At 45.8% G+C, this 17,239-nt stretch overlaps 1 protein-coding gene across 2 annotated transcripts in view; it reads left to right on the top strand.

The window, feature by feature from the left end:
* The window catches only part of LOC129858088 (neuronal acetylcholine receptor subunit alpha-7-like), an 81,870-nt gene extending 67,067 nt beyond the window's left edge, over positions 1 to 14,803 (top strand). For both annotated transcript variants that reach the window (XM_055927037.1, XM_055927036.1), the window contains 5 exons: positions 4,398 to 4,645; positions 5,962 to 6,156; positions 6,564 to 6,650; positions 11,797 to 11,906; positions 12,764 to 14,803. In XM_055927037.1, coding sequence (XP_055783012.1) covers positions 4,398 to 4,645; positions 5,962 to 6,156; positions 6,564 to 6,650; positions 11,797 to 11,906; positions 12,764 to 13,375 — 1,252 coding nt within the window. In that variant the 3' untranslated portion in view covers positions 13,376 to 14,803. The remainder of the gene's footprint in view (positions 1 to 4,397; positions 4,646 to 5,961; positions 6,157 to 6,563; positions 6,651 to 11,796; positions 11,907 to 12,763) is intronic.
* Positions 14,804 to 17,239: the final 2,436 nt, after the last annotated feature.

Below are 17,239 nucleotides of genomic sequence, written 5' to 3'. Positions count from 1 at the left end.
GTTTTGTTTCCTCTGCTTTGTGATGCGCCCTGTTCTGAGCTCGGTGTGTGCTCTGCATGTGTCTCTGTGTTCAGATTGCATGTACATGTGTGAGTGTGTATATGCTCTCGCTGGATACGCACTAGCTGATACATTAACGCAGAGCTCTGAATAAAGCCCTGCCCATGCATACATCTCCCCTTGCCCAGCCAGCACAGATACACTCATCCTGCACGCACATGTGCACATTGCACACACACACACTTACAGGCACGCACACACACAGACACAGGCGTGTGCTCGCATCTCATCCTGCCCGACCAGCACAGATCGCACACCCACACCAAGTAGAAATAAATGACTAAACTCTAAAAAGGTAGATCATTCGATCCACTGAGTCGAACAGGAAGAAGAGATGGAGAAAATAGATAAATCAGCAAATCCTCTCTAAGGCTCGGGCCACTCTTTTGTCACCGCGCTGAATGTGTGTAACCCGGGGGATTGTGTTCCCAGGCGCGGCTACGTTATCGCTTGGGGTGTCTCGCGGTTGTCGGGGGGGATAAGTGGTCGTTGATAGGGGTCTGAAAAGAACTGTCAGGTGCCTTAATGGGTTTCCACTGTTGGGGATGGACCACGGATAAAAGGGGAAGGCATGGTCTGCCCGATAGGACCCGCAGTGTGTGTGTGTGTGTGTGTGTGTTTCGTTTCTGGAACTGTGCTGCTTGGTGCTACCTGTGCTAGTTACATTGTGGTTATGTGTTTGCATGCGTGAATATTATATCTGATCCTGGATCATTCACAGAGTTACGATTCTTCACCCAATCGCTCCAACTATAACTTCAACCCCAATCCCAGTCGGAACTAAGCCCTAGAACCATCCCCATAGCCCTAGCCCCCCCCACATCACCACTAGCCTCATCGTCCTTTCCAGTACAAGCATATGCAATGTGAGTTGAGTCATGAGATAGCCTGCAACCCACAGATCCTCTAGACCCAGTAGACCCTCTAGACCCAGTAGACCCTCTAGACCCAGTAGACCCACTAGACGCAGTAGACCAAGTAGACCCCCTAGACCATCTAGACCCACTAGACCCAGTAGACCATCTAGACCCAGTAGACCATCTAGACCCAATAGACCCTCTAGACCCACTAGACCCAGTAGACCCACTAGACCCTCTAGACCAAGTAGACCAAGTAGACCTACTAGACCCAGTAGACCCTCTAGACCCACGAGACCCCCTAGACCGACTAGACCAAGTAGACCCACTAGACCCTCTAGACCCACTAGACCAAGTAGACCTTCTAGACCCACTAGACTCACTAGACCCAGTAGACCCTCTAGACCCACTAGACCAAGTAGACCCAGTAGACCTACTAGACCCAGTAGACCAAGTAGACCCACTAGACCAAGTAGACCCACTAGACCCAGTAGACCCTCTAGACCCACTAGACCAAGTAGATCCTCTAGACCCACTAGACCAAGTAGACCCACTAGACCCACTAGACCCTCTAGACCCAGTAGACCCACTAGACCCTCTAGAGACCCACTAGACCCTCTAGACCAAGTAGACCCACTAGACCAAGTAGATCATATTATTTCCTTATTATCTCCATTGTGTCACAATGCCTCATCATTACGGAACATATCCCTCTCCTCTCTGGTTTAATCTCTTTATCTATCATCATCCAGTGTGTTCTCTTGGGCCTGAAGAGAGGGAGGTAGGCAGGGGTGGAGGTAGGGAGGGGTGGAGGGAGGGAGATTGTTAGGGCTCACCGTTCACGACTCACAGTGCACAAACCCATCGGCAATCACTCCAATGAAACTCTCTCTGTCTGATGACATCTTCAGACATCTCCTGTGTGTGTTTGTGTGTGTGCGTGCGTGTGTGCGTGCGTGTTTGGGTGAACATTGGCAGAGGAACGTCACCAATGAGAATTATACTGAGAGGGTTTCTGTGGACCTCCCGCATACGCTGGTCAGGTTTCATCTCATGATCTGACGGAGTGTGTGTGTGTTCGTGTGGTTGTGTGTGTGTGGTTGTGTGTGTTAGCACAGGACAGGTTGTCTGGCTGTCTTTAACTCTTTAACTCAGGCTTTAGTTGACCTCAAAGAGTATATATTTGTTTTACCATAGAAATGTGTGTTTGCACCCCAGTGTAACAGACGTTTGCAGGCACAGCAGGTAAGCAGCTGAGTTATGAAGGAGGACAGTGGTTTGTTTATTCCCTGTCTGTCGCTGCATGTTTAACATCTCATGACATTATCAGCTCACCTGGGCATCACCTGTCTGGCCCTGTGCTGGTTGGTCGGTCCACAGCTAGCCATGCATAGCGCTTCACTGAGCATTACTGTGACAGGTTGAGCTGAGGCAGCAGAGAGATGCACGCACACAGTAGAAAACAGTATCTGACATGCAAAACACACAAACACACACTCACACGGCCCCACACCACCCGTTGCTCTAGAGCGGCTTGCCTTTTATCATGCTATAAACAGGTAAAATGACTCATTTGCTCTCTCTCTCTCTCTCTCTCACACTCACTCGCTCTCAATTCAATTCAGTTCAAGGGGCTTTATTGGCATGGGAAACATATGTTAACATTGCCAAAGCAAGTGAAGTAGATAATAAACAATCAAAATTAACAGTAAACATTACACTTACAGAAGTTCCAAAAGAATAAAGACATTTCAAATGTCATATTATGTATATATAGTGTTGTAACGATGTGCAAATGGTTAAAGTACAAAAGCGAAAACAATTGTATTTACGATGATGTTTGTTCTTCACCGGTTGCCCTTTTCTTGTGGCAACAGGTCACAAATCTTGCTGCTGTGATGGCACACTGTGGTATTTCACCCAGTAGATATGGGAGTTTATCAAAATTGGGTTTGTTTTCTAATTCTTTGCGGGTCTGTGTAATCTGAGGGAAAAATGTGTCTCTAAAATGGTCATACATTTGGCAGGAGGTTAAGAAGTGCAGCTCAGCTTCTACATCATTTTGTGGGCAGTGTGCACATAGCTTGTCTTCTCTTGAGAGCCAGTTCTGCCTATGGTGGCCTTTCTTAATAGCAAGGCTATGCTCACTGAGACTGTATATAGTCAAAGCTTTTCTTAAGTTTGGGTCTGTCACAGTGGTCAGGTATTTTGCCCCTGTGTACTCTCTGTTTAGGGCCTAATAGCATTCTAGTTTGCTCTGTTTTTTTGTGAATTCTTTCCTATGTGTCAAATAATTAGCTTTTTGTTTTCTCATGATTTGGTTGGGTCTAATTGTGTTGCTGTCCTGGGGCTCTGTGGGGCCTGTTTGTGTTTGTGAACAGAGCCCCAGGACCAGCTTGCTTAGGGATCTCTCTGTAGGTGATGGCTTTGTTATGGAAGGTTTGGGAATCGCTTCCTTTTAGGTGGTTGTAATATTTAACTCCTCTTTTCTGGATTTTGATAATTAGCGTGCATCAGCCTAATTCTGCTCTGCATGCATTATTTGGTGTTTTTTGTTGTATACGGAGGATATTTTTGCCGAGTTTCAATTTGGTGTTTGTCCCATTTAGTGAATTCTTGGTTGGTGAGCTGGCCCAGACCTCACCCAACCGTAAAGGGCAATGGGTTCTATAACTGATTCGAGTCTTTTTAGCCAGATCCTAATTGATATGTTGAATTTTATGTTCCTTTTGATGGCATAGAAGGCCCTTCTTGCCTTGTCTCTCCGATCGTTCACAGCTTTGTGGAAGTTACCTGTGGCGCTGATGTTTAGGCCAAGGTATGTATAGTTTTTGTGTGCTCTAGGGCAACGGTGTCTGGATGGAATTTGTATTTGTGGTCCTGGCGACTGGACCTTTTTGGTAACACCATTATTTTGGTCTTCCTCTGAGATTTACTGTCAGGGCCCAGGTCTGTGCAGAAGATCTAGGTGCTGCTGTATGCCCTCCTTGGTTCGTGACAGAAGCACCAGATCATCAGTAGACATTTGACTTGACTTCAGATTCTCTCTCTCTCTTTCTCTCTCTCTCTCTCTCTCTTGTGTTTTTGTTCTCCTTTAAACACAATATATATCCTTGTATTCGCTGATATGTATAATTAATGCATCACTTATGCAATGTATCTGCGCTTGTCTGGCTCTTTACAGTCAGTAAAGTTTAGCAATACGTACACTAAGATTGACATATAACCAAATTCCATCCTATTATTGACATTGAACTAACTAGAATCAGATAAATACATTTGTCTGTCTACATATTGACATGAATGTATTGAGAAGTCTTATAGGTTGTTAAAGATGTTTATCTTTCTTTCTTTCTTTCTTTCTTTCTCTCTCTCTCTCTCTCTCTCTCTCTCTCTCTCTCTCTCTCTCTCTCTCTCTCTCTCTCTCTCTCTCTCTCTCTCTCTCTCTCTCTACCTTTCTCTCCCTCACTCTCCCTTTAGTGCTGATGAAAGGTTTGATGCTACCTTCCACACTAACGTGCTGGTGAATGCGTCAGGTTACTGCCAGTACATCCCCCCGGGCATCCTGAAGAGTACCTGCTATATTGACGTGCGCTGGTTCCCCTTCGACGTCCAGAAGTGTGACCTGAAGTTTGGCTCTTGGACCCACAACGGCTGGCTGCTGGACCTCCAGATGCTGGACGTGGACACGTCTACCTATATACCCAACGGGGAGTGGGACCTCGTGGGTACGATTTCTCCCTCCCTCTCTCTTTCTCTCTCTCCCTCTCCCTCTCCCTCTCCCTCTCCCTCTCTCTCTCTCTCTCTCTCTCTCTCTCTCTCTCTCTCTCTCTCTCTCTCTCTCTCTCTCTCTCTCTCTCTCTCTCTCTCTCTCTCTCGACTGTCTCAATTCAATTCAATTTGCTTTATTGGCATGACGTAACAATGTACATATTGCCAAAGCTTACTTTGGATATTTACAATATTAAAATAATAATAATCAAAATTGTCAACGAGACAACAGTATCAACAATAACCAAGGGTCAAAATAACCATACATTGAACAATAACAATAAGCATACAGTAGAGGACATGTGCAGGTTGATTGGTCTGTCAGACACTGTCCCTCATCTTATGACAGGCAGCAATATAGTGCGCTGCCAACCCACAGCTCTCTGCGTCCTCTCCCAACAGGATGGGTAGCCTATTCTCATCAGAGAGGTCTTTGAAACCTTGAATAAGGGTTTCAAATTTGGGGAAATGACACTCTCTAATTGTTTTATATTTTTGACATTTTGTCAGGAAATGCAGCTCTGTCTCAGGTTCTGCTGTTGTGCAGTGGTTGCACAGCCTTTCCTCTACAGGGAGCCAGGTTTTCCTGTGTCTACCCTTCTCAATGGCAAGGCTGTGCTCATTGAGCCTGTACTTTGTCAAGGTTTTTCTAAGGTTTTGATCAGTAACCATGGTCAAATAGTTAGCCACGGTGTACTGTCGATTTAGGGCCAGATAGCACTGCATTTTGCTATGTGCTTGTGTTTCTCTATCTCTCTGTCTCTCTGTCTCTCTGTGTCTCCATCTCTTTCTCTACTCTGTCTCTTTTAATCTATCTGCTTGTCCCTCTGTCTCTGTATCAGCAAGTGTGTCCATGTCTCTATCGCTACAGAGGTGGGTGGGAATGGTTTTGTGGGAGAGGGGGTGGGGGTGTCACCCCAGCCAGTTATGACCCAGTGACCCACCTGGGCCATTGGAGGGTCCCTGAGGGGGGTGTCTGGGTATGGGGGGTGTCAGACTACATTTCATGTTCACTCCACACTGCCAGAGGGGGCATGTTACTTGATAAACTCTGCACAGTGAGAGGAACAAGTGTTTGAGAGTGTGTAGATCTTTGGCGTGTGTAAGACCGTCTTTTGAAGTGTGTGGTTCCTACTCATGTGTGTGTGTGTGTGTGTGTGTGTATGTCAAAGAACATGTGAACAGGTCATCGATGAATCAATGTAAATGCATTGATTTGGAATTACCCCTAACAGTGTTTCATCGTGTGTGTGCGTGTGTGTGTGTCTCCTAGGAGTCCCAGCCAAGCGTAATGAGCTGTACTATGACTGCTGTAAGGAGCCCTACCCTGACGTCACCTTCACGGTCACCATGCGAAGACGAACCCTCTACTACGGTCTCAACCTTCTCATCCCCTGTGTCCTCATCTCTGGCCTGGCCCTGCTGGTCTTCCTGCTGCCCGCCGACTCTGGAGAGAAGATCTCCCTGGGTAAGGAAGGAACGCTGGGAGCCGTCTTGGAAAGTCCGTCCATTATGGAATTGTATCCATACCAACCGTCTGCCAGGTGTATTATTTGGGTTGATTGATGGATGTCTTGGGATGATGGGTTATCTTCCTGCTGTGTTCAGATGGGAACGTCTGAACACACATTCTGGAATCCTCTCCTTCCTGAAATTCTGTCAGGGATATTAGGCTTGATTAATAGATATCAAAGGGGGAGCAGTTAACTGTAATCGCTTCCAATTGGTAACTTGCCTCGGACATGTCAGAGAAACCACCAGTGTAACAAATTGGTTTAGCCAAGAGGTTATAACTGATCACTAGCGTAACGTATTCCAAGAATAATTTCAGATGACTCTCTCTCTCTCTCTCTCTCTCTCTCTCTCTCTCTCCAGGTATCACAGTCTTGCTCTCTCTAACAGTCTTCATGCTACTGGTTGCTGAGATCATGCCTGCCACCTCAGACTCTGTGCCTCTCATCGGTGGGTTCTGTGTGTGTGTGTGTGTGTGTGTGTGTGTGTGTGTGTGTGTGTGTGTGTGTGTGTGTGTGTGTGTGTGTGTGTGTGTGTGTGTGTGTGTGTGTGTGTGTGTGTGTGTGTGTATTCGGAAAGTATTCGGACCCCTTGACTTTTTCCACATTTCATTATAGTACAGCCTTATTCTAAAATTGATAATTATGTTTTACCCTCATCAATCTACACACAATACCCCATAATGACAAAGCGAAGTCAGGTTTTTAGACATTTTTGCAAATTTATAAAAATAATAAAAACAGAAATACCTAATTTACATAAGTATTCAGACCCTTTGCTATGAGACTCGAAATTGAGCTCAGGTGCATCCTGTTTACATTGATCATCCTTGAGATGTTTCTACAACTTGATTGGACCTGTGGTCAATTCAATTGATTGGACATGATTTGGAAAGGCACACACCTGTCTATGTAAGGTCCCACAGTTGACAGTATATGTCAGAGCAAAAACCAAGCCATGATGTCGAAGGAATTGTACGTAGAGCTCCAAGACAGAAGTGTGTCGATGCACAGACTTGGAGAAAGGTACCAAAAAAAGGTCCCCAAGAACCCAGTGGTTTCCATCATTCTTAAATGGAAGAATTTTGGAACCATCAAGACTCTTCCTAAAGCTGGCTGCCCAGCCAAACTGAGCAATCGGGGGAGAAGGGCCTAGGTCAGGGTGACCAAGAACCTGATGGTCACTCTGACAGAGCTCCAGAGTTCCTCTGTGGAGATGGGAGAACCTTTCAGAAGGACAACCATCTCTGCAGCACTCCACCAATCAGGCCTTTATGGTAGAGTGGCCAGACGGAAGACACTCCTCAGTAAATGGCACATGACAGCCGCTTGGAGTTTGCCAAAAGGTACCTAAAGGACTCTCAGACCATGAGGAACAAGATTCTCTAGTCTGATGAAACCAAGAATGAACTTGTTGGTCTGAATGCCAAGCGTCACGTCTGGAGAAAACCTGGCACCAACCTTACAGTGAAGCATGGTGGTGACAGCATCATGCTGTGGGGATGTTTTTCAGCGGCAGGGACTGGGAGACTAGTCAGGATCGAGGGAAAGATGAATGGAGCAAAGTACAGAGAGATCCTTGATGAAAACCTGCTCCTAGAACTGAAAATAGCTGTGCAGAGACGCTTTCCATCCAACCTGACAGAGCTTGAGAGGATCTGCAGAGAATAATGGGAGAAACTCCCCAAATACAGGTGTGCCAAGCGTGTAGCGTCATATCCAAGAAGACTCGAGGCTGTAATCGCTGCCGAAGGTGCTTCAACAAAGTACTCAGTAAAGGGTCTCAATACTTATGTAAATATTTTTATTTTTATTTTTTATAAATTAGCTAATATATCTCAAAAAACTATTTTTGCTTTGTCATTATGGGGTATAGTGTGCAGATTGATGGGGGAAAAAACGATTCAATCCATTTCAAAATGAGGCTGTGGAAAAAGTCAAGGGCTATGAATACCTTTCCGAATTCACTGTACATGTCTTTAATGTCAGTCTCAATACCCTGATGTCATGTTTGAGCAGGATGGTGTTGGAACAGGCTGACATTGAGGATGATACTGGCAACATTATTAGTGGGTCGTGACAAGCCAGGCTCCCTGTGAGGAGAGGAAGAAGAGCAGAGCAGAAGGCAGGATTGATAGATGGATGGATGGCGTGAGATGAGTAACCTTTAGTGGGTAATGTTCTGAGAGAGAGAAGTTTAAAGGCTTCCGCTGCTGTGATGAGACACTCATGATAGTGCTCACAAGTTCAGCCCATCACATCACTTTCATGGAGTGGAGGCCTGGGAGGAGTGTGTGTGTGTGTCTGTCTCTCATCTCAGTCTCTCGTCTCTTTCTCTCATCTCTCATCTCACTCTCTCTCGTCTCTCTCTCTTTTCTCTCTCTCTCATCTCATCTCTCTCTCGTCTCTCTCTCGTCTCTGTCTCTCGTCTCTCTCTCTCTCGTCTCTATCGTCTCTCTCGTATGTCTCTTTCGTCTCTCTCACGTCTCTCGTCTCTCTCTCTGTCTCTGCTTCATCTAATTTTCATGTGTGTGTGTGTGTGTACCTGTACACATGTGCAGTTTCTACGTATTATCCTGCAAAAATAGTAATACATTTTTTAATTATGTAAATATGTGGGTGTGTGCTTGTGTGTTAGCGCTGTTGAACTAGCAACATAAACTGTGTGTATGTGTGTGTCTCAGTTGAGTTAGCGCGGCTTTCACTGAGAAATGCTCCATTAGTTGTGTTCATTATGTATCAATACCGCTCTATCTATCTTTCTGTGTATGTGTGTGTGTGTGTGAACATGCTGACAGGCTCAGATGGGCATGGGCTGTGTAGAATTATAAGTGAAGGGCAGTGTTAGTCAGCACTATGTAGGGGCATCTCTGCACTTCCCACCTCCACTCTGCTGGATTACACCCTCTGGCAGTGCTCCTATCTGGTTTCTTCAACCAACTCTTCCTCCTAATTAGAATCCCACTCTTCTCCTGTCTCGACCTCCTCTTTCTCATACTTATCATCTTAATTTTTGTTCTACTTCAGTGTTTTCCTCCTCTTCCTCCTGCTCCTCCTCTTCACCATGCTCTTCCTCTGTCTTCTCAATTTCCTCCTCTTCTTCAGTACTCCTTCCTAGGGATTAACACGGGCAACCGGGATCCCGGGATGTGGTGCTAATGTTCTCCAATGTGGCAGTAATGCAATTCCACAAAATACACAACATGCGCAGCAGCAGATTAACGAAAAATAAAATAGCACATTATCCAAACAGGTTGTCGCATGGAAGCCTTTATCTAAAATAACCTGTGCCTCTGAGCTGTCACTGTGACCCTTCAAATTTGATAGGCCTATGAACAGTTCACTACATAGGTTTCTCCTGTCCTAAATCCTAGGCTATTTTCCTATCCATTCCCAATCCCACTGAAACCCTAAATCCTGACTCCTGTCTCACATGAAATTTCCTAACTCTATTCTGTAATCCATAGGTTGAATTATCAAAGCACATCTCTTGCCTATGCATGTCAAAATACCGCTGTAACATTTCCCGGGCTTGTCTGCGCTGTCTCGTACTTGGTGCCCATATGAGAGCTTCGGTAGAGAATGTGTGATCAGCAAACAGTATGAGGAGACTGCATTCACAGAGACTGCATTCACAGAGACTGCATTCACGGAGACTGCATTCAAGGAGACTGCATTCACAGAGACTGCATTCACAGAGACTGCATTCACAGAGACTGCATTCACGGAGACTGCATTCACGGAGACTGCATTCACGGAGACTGCATTCAAGGAGACTGCATTCACAGAGACTGCATTCACGGAGACTGCATTCACGGAGACTGCATTCACGGAGACTGCATTCAAGGAGACTGCATTCACGGAGACTGCATTCACGGAGACTGCATGCACGGTAGACGCTGCATATGTCGGCTCAATCGCAAATGACCTTTACATTTCTCAGTCGTGGAAAAAGTGCCCAATTGTCATACTTGAGTAAAAGTAAAGATACCTTAATAGAAAATGACTCAAGTAAAAGTGAAAGTCACCCAGTAAAATTCCTACTTGAGTAAAAGTCAAAAAGTATTTGGTTTTAAATATACTTAAGTATCAAAAGTAAAAGTAAAAGTATTAAATTCCTTATATTAAGCAAACCATACAACACCATTTTCTTGTTTTTTTATTTATTTATGGAGAGCCAGGGGCACGTTCCAACACTCAGACATCATTTACAAACTAAGCATGTGGGTTTAGTGAGTCCGCTAGATCAGAGGCAGTAGGGATGACCAGGGATGTTCTCTTGATAAGTGTGTGAATTAGACCATTTTCCTGTCCTGCTAAGCAATCAAAATGTAACAAGTACTTTTGGGTGTATGTAGGAAAAAGTACAGCATTTTCTTTAGGAATGTAGTGAAGTAAAAGTAAAAGTTTTCAAAAATATAAATAGTAAAGTAAAGTAGAGGTACCCCCAAAAACGACTTAAGTAGTACTTTCAAGTATTTTTACTTAAGTACTTCACACCACTAAGATTTATATCGCGGAATCTGTAATGCTTCAGCTTTACATAGAGCACCTAGTCCCCCTTTAAGATACCTTGATATTTAAAGTGCCCTGAGCGCGCTCTGTGTTCAGCCTACTGCTGAAATGCGCTGAATTAATTGAGGAACATGATTAATGCTCTGCATTTATGAACGGCCTGTTTCGCAATTCATAACAATGTCATTGGCGATAGTTACTTTATCATTACTAAATATCAGTTTCATTTGCTCTGAAATCTTTACATAGTGGCGCAGCCAAGCCGGCAATGTGGTGCAGCGCCCCTCTATTTGGGGAGAACCCTGGCACAGTGACCATATCATTTTAAAAAAATGCTTAGAATGGCCACTTCTGATTCTCAGGTATTTCCTGGGATACACGTGATGAATATGAATTATTCCCAGTATTGAAACTTGGTAGATTTTCTGGAAAATATGAATCCCTACTCCTTCCCAGCCTCCTCCTCATAAGCCGACCAGGGATCATCCGTACCCCTGATCGCACAGTGGGTCATGTGCCCTTTGCCCTGCTAGCCTCCTGCTAGCGTTTGTTCATGTCTGAAGAAGTTATAGGTTGTTTGCTAACAGAGAGAGGGAAGGGGTGTGTCTGGCCTGTGAGACAGTTACATAGCTGAGATATTTGGGAAAGAGCAGTGTTGAGTTAACGCTCGAGTGGAGTGGAGCTCCCTTCCCTCTCTCCCTTCTTCCCTTCCTTCCTTCAGTCCCTCCCCTGAGAGAATACATTCATGATGTGCTCTTAAGCTCGGCGGTGTTTGCCTCCACCCTCGGCGGTGTTTGCCCCCACCCTCGGCGGTGTTTTACCAAAATGTTATATTATCGCGCTGCTTGATTTTCCACTGATATACAAAGACACATTCAACTGAAACCACACTACAACTACGAAGACAAGACTCTGGCTGTGTCCTCATGGCAACCTATTCCCTCTTTAGTTTGCTGCTTATGAACAGACCCTGCCCAGTGCCATTTTGGATGCACCGTCTCTCCCTTCTGTTGGTCAGTGTCTGTGTGATGTATGATGTCAAGGTGTTAATGTTTGATCTGGTTGTGGTGTGTGTTTTGTAGCTCAGTACTTTGCCAGCACCATGATGATAGTGGGTCTGTCTGTAGTGGTGACTGTTCTGGTCCTGCAGTTTCATCACCATGACCCTCAGGGCGGAAAAATGCCCAGATGGGTGAGTCCCGCTCCCAATCTTCATCATATCCCTCATCATTCTTGTTGTTGTTATCATCGTCGTCTTCGTCCACATCGTCGTCATCATCGTCGTCTTCGTCCTCATCATTGTTGTCATCATCGTCATCATCATTGTTGTTATCATCGTCGTATTCGTTCTCATCATCGTCGTCATCATCGTCGTCTTCACCCTCATCGTTGCTGTCATCATCGTCGTCTTCATCCTCATTATTGTTGTCTTCATCGTTGTCATCAGCGTCGTCTTCACCCTCATCGTTGCTGTCATCATCGTCGTCTTCATCCTCATCGTTGCTGTCATCATCGTCGTCTTCATCCTCATTATTGTTGTCCTCATCGTTGTCATCATCGTCGTCTTCATCTTCATCATTGTTGTCGTCATCATCGTCGTCATCATCGTCGTCTTCGTCTCCATCATTGTTGTCGTCATCATCGTCGTCTTCATCCTCATCGTTGCTGTCATCATCGTCGTCTTCATCCTCATTATTGTTGTCATCATCGTTGTCATCATCGTCGTCTTCATCTTCATCATTGTTGTCATCATCATCGTTGTCTTCATCCTCATCGTTGCTGTCATCATCGTTGTCTTCGTCCTCATTATTGTCGTCTTCGTAATCAAATTGTTGTCATCATCATCGTCATCTTCATCCTCATCATTGTTGTCATCATCGTTGTCTTCGTCCACATCGTTGTCGTCATCATTGTTGTCATCATCGTTGTCGTCGTCGCCGCTGTCGTCGTCATCATTGTCATTCTCATTACTCATCAACCATCACACATTGTGTGTATATGTGTGTTACAGTCTCAACCCCCTCTCCCTCCCTCTCTCTCTCTCTCTAGGTCAGGGTAGTGCTGTTGAACTGGTGTGCTTGGTTCCTGCGTATGAAACAGCCGGGCGAGGAGCGTAAACCAGCAGGCTACAAGTACCGCCACACTCCACAGCACCACTCCAGCGCCAGCTCCATCGAGATGGGACCCATGGGCACCATGACGGGCCTCACCACGCCCCTCTCCCAGGCCCCCTGCGCCACATGCCCCACCGGCACCTCCAACGGCAGCATGAGCCTCTACTTCAGCTACCATGCCATGGAAAGCCCCCGGTGCCCCCCCTCCAGCGATTCAGGCGTTGCGTTGGGGGGGCGGGCCCAAGGGACCCCCTGCGGGGAGGCTGAGCCCCCAGGGGGAGGTGCTGGAGGAGGAGGAAGGGGGTTGATCTTTACTCCTCCTCCGGAGGTCCTTCAGATCCTGGAGGAGGTGTCGTATATTGCCCAGCGCTTCAGGGACCAGGATGAGGAAGTGGCGATCTGCAGCGAGTGGAAGTTTGCTGCTGCCGTGGTGGACAGACTGTGTCTGGTGGCCTTCACTCTCTTCTCCATCGTCGGCACCTTCACCATTCTCATGTCTGCTCCCAACTTCTTAGAGGCCGTCACCAAGGACTATTTAAAGAAATAGTGTCAATATGTTCAACCATATATGCCAGTTTCCCGGACACAGATTAAGCCTAGGCCCGGACTAAGAACCACTTAGCATGCTTTTTAGTACACGACTAGGCTTTCTCTGTGTATGGGAAACCAACCTTATGTTCTATCCAGATTACTCTGGAGTATATTTGAGAAAAATTGATTTCATGTAAATAGATGTATACTATAGATGTATCAATGCAAGGGTTGTCCATAGTCCCTTTCCTCTCCTTAGATCCAGCTTAACTGAGGTTGTTCCTGTGTGTTGCCTTGCCATCCAGATATCTCATTATAATATCAACTCGCCGTTTGAACTTTTGGATTCCTGGACCTCCAATCCACGACCTTTAGAACTTTGAACACTCTTGGACGTTCTGGACTGTTGTCAGCATTATGTAGTGTGGTTAAGGTAACTGTCTATATACAGAGATGTTTCACTGTGACTTTATGAGCTTCTTATTGTTTTTCGACTGTTTTACTTTCACTATATTGTAAGTTTGTATGTACACACCGTTTACTTTTTGATGGTCGAAGCTAAATAGCATCTAACTCTGTCACGGTTGTAGAAGTGATGTGTTCTCTTGGTCCCAGTTGACATTGTTGTCACGGTAGTAACTGCTTGACGTTGACGGTGCCACTGTGAAAACCTGGAATGATTCATAGACAGAATAGTGACATCGTCATGTAAGACTCACCTGCACATTAGAAGAGGAATCAGCCTGCAACAACCTGAAACAACAAGAGCTATTGAAACAAGCAACTGGACAAGTGGATACTGAAGATCTGCACTGGCTGCTAGCCTGAAACAACTCCTGCTGAGACTGGGCCTGTGCTAATATGGACACGTAATCCCACCATATATTGGAGAATTACTGTAGATCCATTATTGATCCATTATCCATCTGTTATTATTAGTAGGTGTAATCAGTTTATATGACATAAATGTATCTGTGCTGCATATAGGGGAATGGATATGGTGGTGTTACATTAACATGGAGGATCTCTGTGTCTGCCTGTTGTGATGATCTCTAACCTAAATGTAAAGGTTAAATGGAGAACACAACAACCTCAGGGAGGTTATTATGACTAAAGATCAAGATATTCTTCCTGTTGATATTGATTGAAACATAATGTGGTTTTACTAATTAGGCATAAAGACCATGGTATATGGAAGCCCTCAGGCCAGACAGTCGATACTGTAAGTAACTGAACTAAACTGCCTGTCATGTTAGAGAGTTAGTCCGTGAGTTAGTCCGTGCATCTACGTTTTTCTATGAATTATCATTGTTACTGTATACTGAACATACCCCCCCAACCCACAGTCAGAGTCCTCCTCTGTTGTAGCTGTTGTCGTCACACTGCTGTCCTCTTCTTCCTGTGATTTTTTTGCTCTTACCTAATAAATATCCCATATAGCCTAAGATAAGATCAACCTGGACTATTCATATGGAAATTAATTTGATAGGACATGGGCTGACTGGGTGTATATGGGCTGACTAGGTGGACATGGGCTGACTGGGTGTATATGGGCTGACTGGGTGTATATGGGCTGACTGGGTGAATATGGGCTGACTAGGTGGATATGGGCTGACTGGGTGTATATGGGCTGACTGGGTGTATATGGGCTGACTGGGTGTATATGGGCTGACTAGGTGGACATGGGCTGACTGGGTGTATATGGGCTGACTGGGTGTATATGGGCTGACTGGGTGTATATGGGCTGACTGGATGATTATGGGCTGACTAGGTGGATATGGGCTGACTGGGTGTATATGGGCTGACTGGGTGTATATGGGCTGACTGGATGTATATCGGCTGACTGGGTGTATATGGGCTGACTGGGTGAATATGGGCTGACTGGGTGTATATGGGCTGACTAGGTGTATATGTGCTGACTGGATGATTATGGGCTGACTAGGTGGATATGGGCTGACTGGGTGTATATGGGCTGACTGGGTGTATATGGGCTGACTGGGTGTATATGGGCTGACTAGGTGGACATGGGCTGACTGGGTGTATATGGGCTGACTGGGTGTATATGGGCTGACTGGGTGTATATGGGCTGACTGGGTGTATATGGGCTGACTGGGTGTATATGGGCTGACTGGATGTATATGGGCTGACTGGATGATTATGGGCTGACTGGATGATTATGGGCTGACTGGGTGTATATGGGCTGACTGGATGTATATGGGCTGACTGGATGTATATGGGCTGACTAGGTGGATATGGGCTGACTGGGTGTATATGGGCTGACTGGGTGTATATGGGCTGACTGGATGTATATGGGCTGACTGGGTGTATATCAATTCAATCAATCAATTTTATTTTATATAGCCCTTCGTACATCAGATAATATCTCGAAGTGCTGTACAGAAACCCAGCCTAAAACCCCAAACAGCTAGAATGCAGGTGTAGAAGCACGGTGGCTAGGAAAAACTCCCTAGAAAGGCCAAAACCTAGGAAGAAACCTAGAGAGGAACCAGGCTATGAGGGGTGGCCAGTCCTCTTCTGGCTGTGCCGGGTGGAGATTATAACAGAACTATGCCAAGATGTTCAAAAATGTTCATAAGTGACAAGCATGGTCAAATAATAATCATGAATAATTTTCAGTTGGCTTTTCATAGCTGATCATTAAGAGTTGAAAAACAACAGGTCTGGGACAGGTGGCGGTTCCATAACCGCAGGCAGAACAGCTGAAACTGGAATAGCAGCAAGGCCAGGCGGACTGGGGACAGCAAGGAGTCACCACGGGCGGCAGTCCCGACGCATGGTCCTAGGGCCCAGGTCCTCCGAGAGAAAGAAAGAGAGAAGGAGAAAATTAGAGAGAGCCAAGATTTTCAAAATGTTCATAAATGACAAGCATGGTCAAATAATAATCAGGAATAAATCTCAGTTGGCTTTTCATAGCCGATCATTAAGAGTTGAAAACAGCAGGTCTGGGACAGGTAGGGGTTCCATAACCACAGGCAGAAGAGTTGAAACTGGAATAGCAGCAAGGCCAGGCGGACTGGGGGCAGCAAGGAGTCACCACGGCCGGTAGTCCCGACGTATGGTCCTAGGGCTCAGGTCCTCCGAGAGAAAGAGAGAAGGAGAAAATTAGAGAAAGCCAAGATTTTCAAAATGTTCATAAATGACAAGCATGGTCAAATAATAATCAGGAATAAATCTCAGTTGGCTTTTCATAGCCGATCATTAAGAGTTGAAAACAGCAGGTCTGGGACAGGTAGGGGTTCCATAACCACAGGCAGAAGAGTTGAAACTGGAATAGCAGCAAGGCCAGGCGGACTGGGGGCAGCAAGGAGTCACCACGGCCGGTAGTCCCGACGTATGGTCCTAGGGCTCAGGTCCTCCGAGAGAAAGAGAGAAGGAGAAAATTAGAGAGAGCCAAGATTTTCAAAATGTTCATAAATGACAAGCATGGTGAAATAATAATCAGGAATAAATCTCAGTTGGCTTTTCATAGCCGATCATTAAGAGTTGAAAAAAGCAGGTCTGGGACAGGTAGGGGTTTCGTAACCGCAGGCAGAAACAGTTGAAACTGGAATAGCAGCAAGGCCGGGCGGACTGGGGACAGCAAGGTGTCAGCATGCCCGGTAGTCCTGACGTATGGTCCTAGGGCTCAGGTTCTCAGAGAGAAAGAGAGAACGAGAGAATTAGAGAGAGCATACTTAAATTCACACAGGACACTGGATAAGACAGGAGAAGTATTCCAGGTATAACCAACTGACCCTAGCCCCCCGACACATAAACTACTGCAGCATAAATACTGGAGGCTGAGACAGGAGCGGTCAGGAGACACTGTGGCCCCATCCGAAGAAACCCCCGGACAGGGCCAAACAGGAAGGATGGGCTG

The sequence above is a fragment of the Salvelinus fontinalis genome, chromosome 6 (assembly GCF_029448725.1).
Source record: "Salvelinus fontinalis isolate EN_2023a chromosome 6, ASM2944872v1, whole genome shotgun sequence".
NCBI classification, from domain to species: Eukaryota; Metazoa; Chordata; class Actinopteri; order Salmoniformes; family Salmonidae; genus Salvelinus; species Salvelinus fontinalis.
Note: the sequence above shows the minus strand (reverse complement) of the source record. Positions and strands in the feature narration are given on the sequence as shown.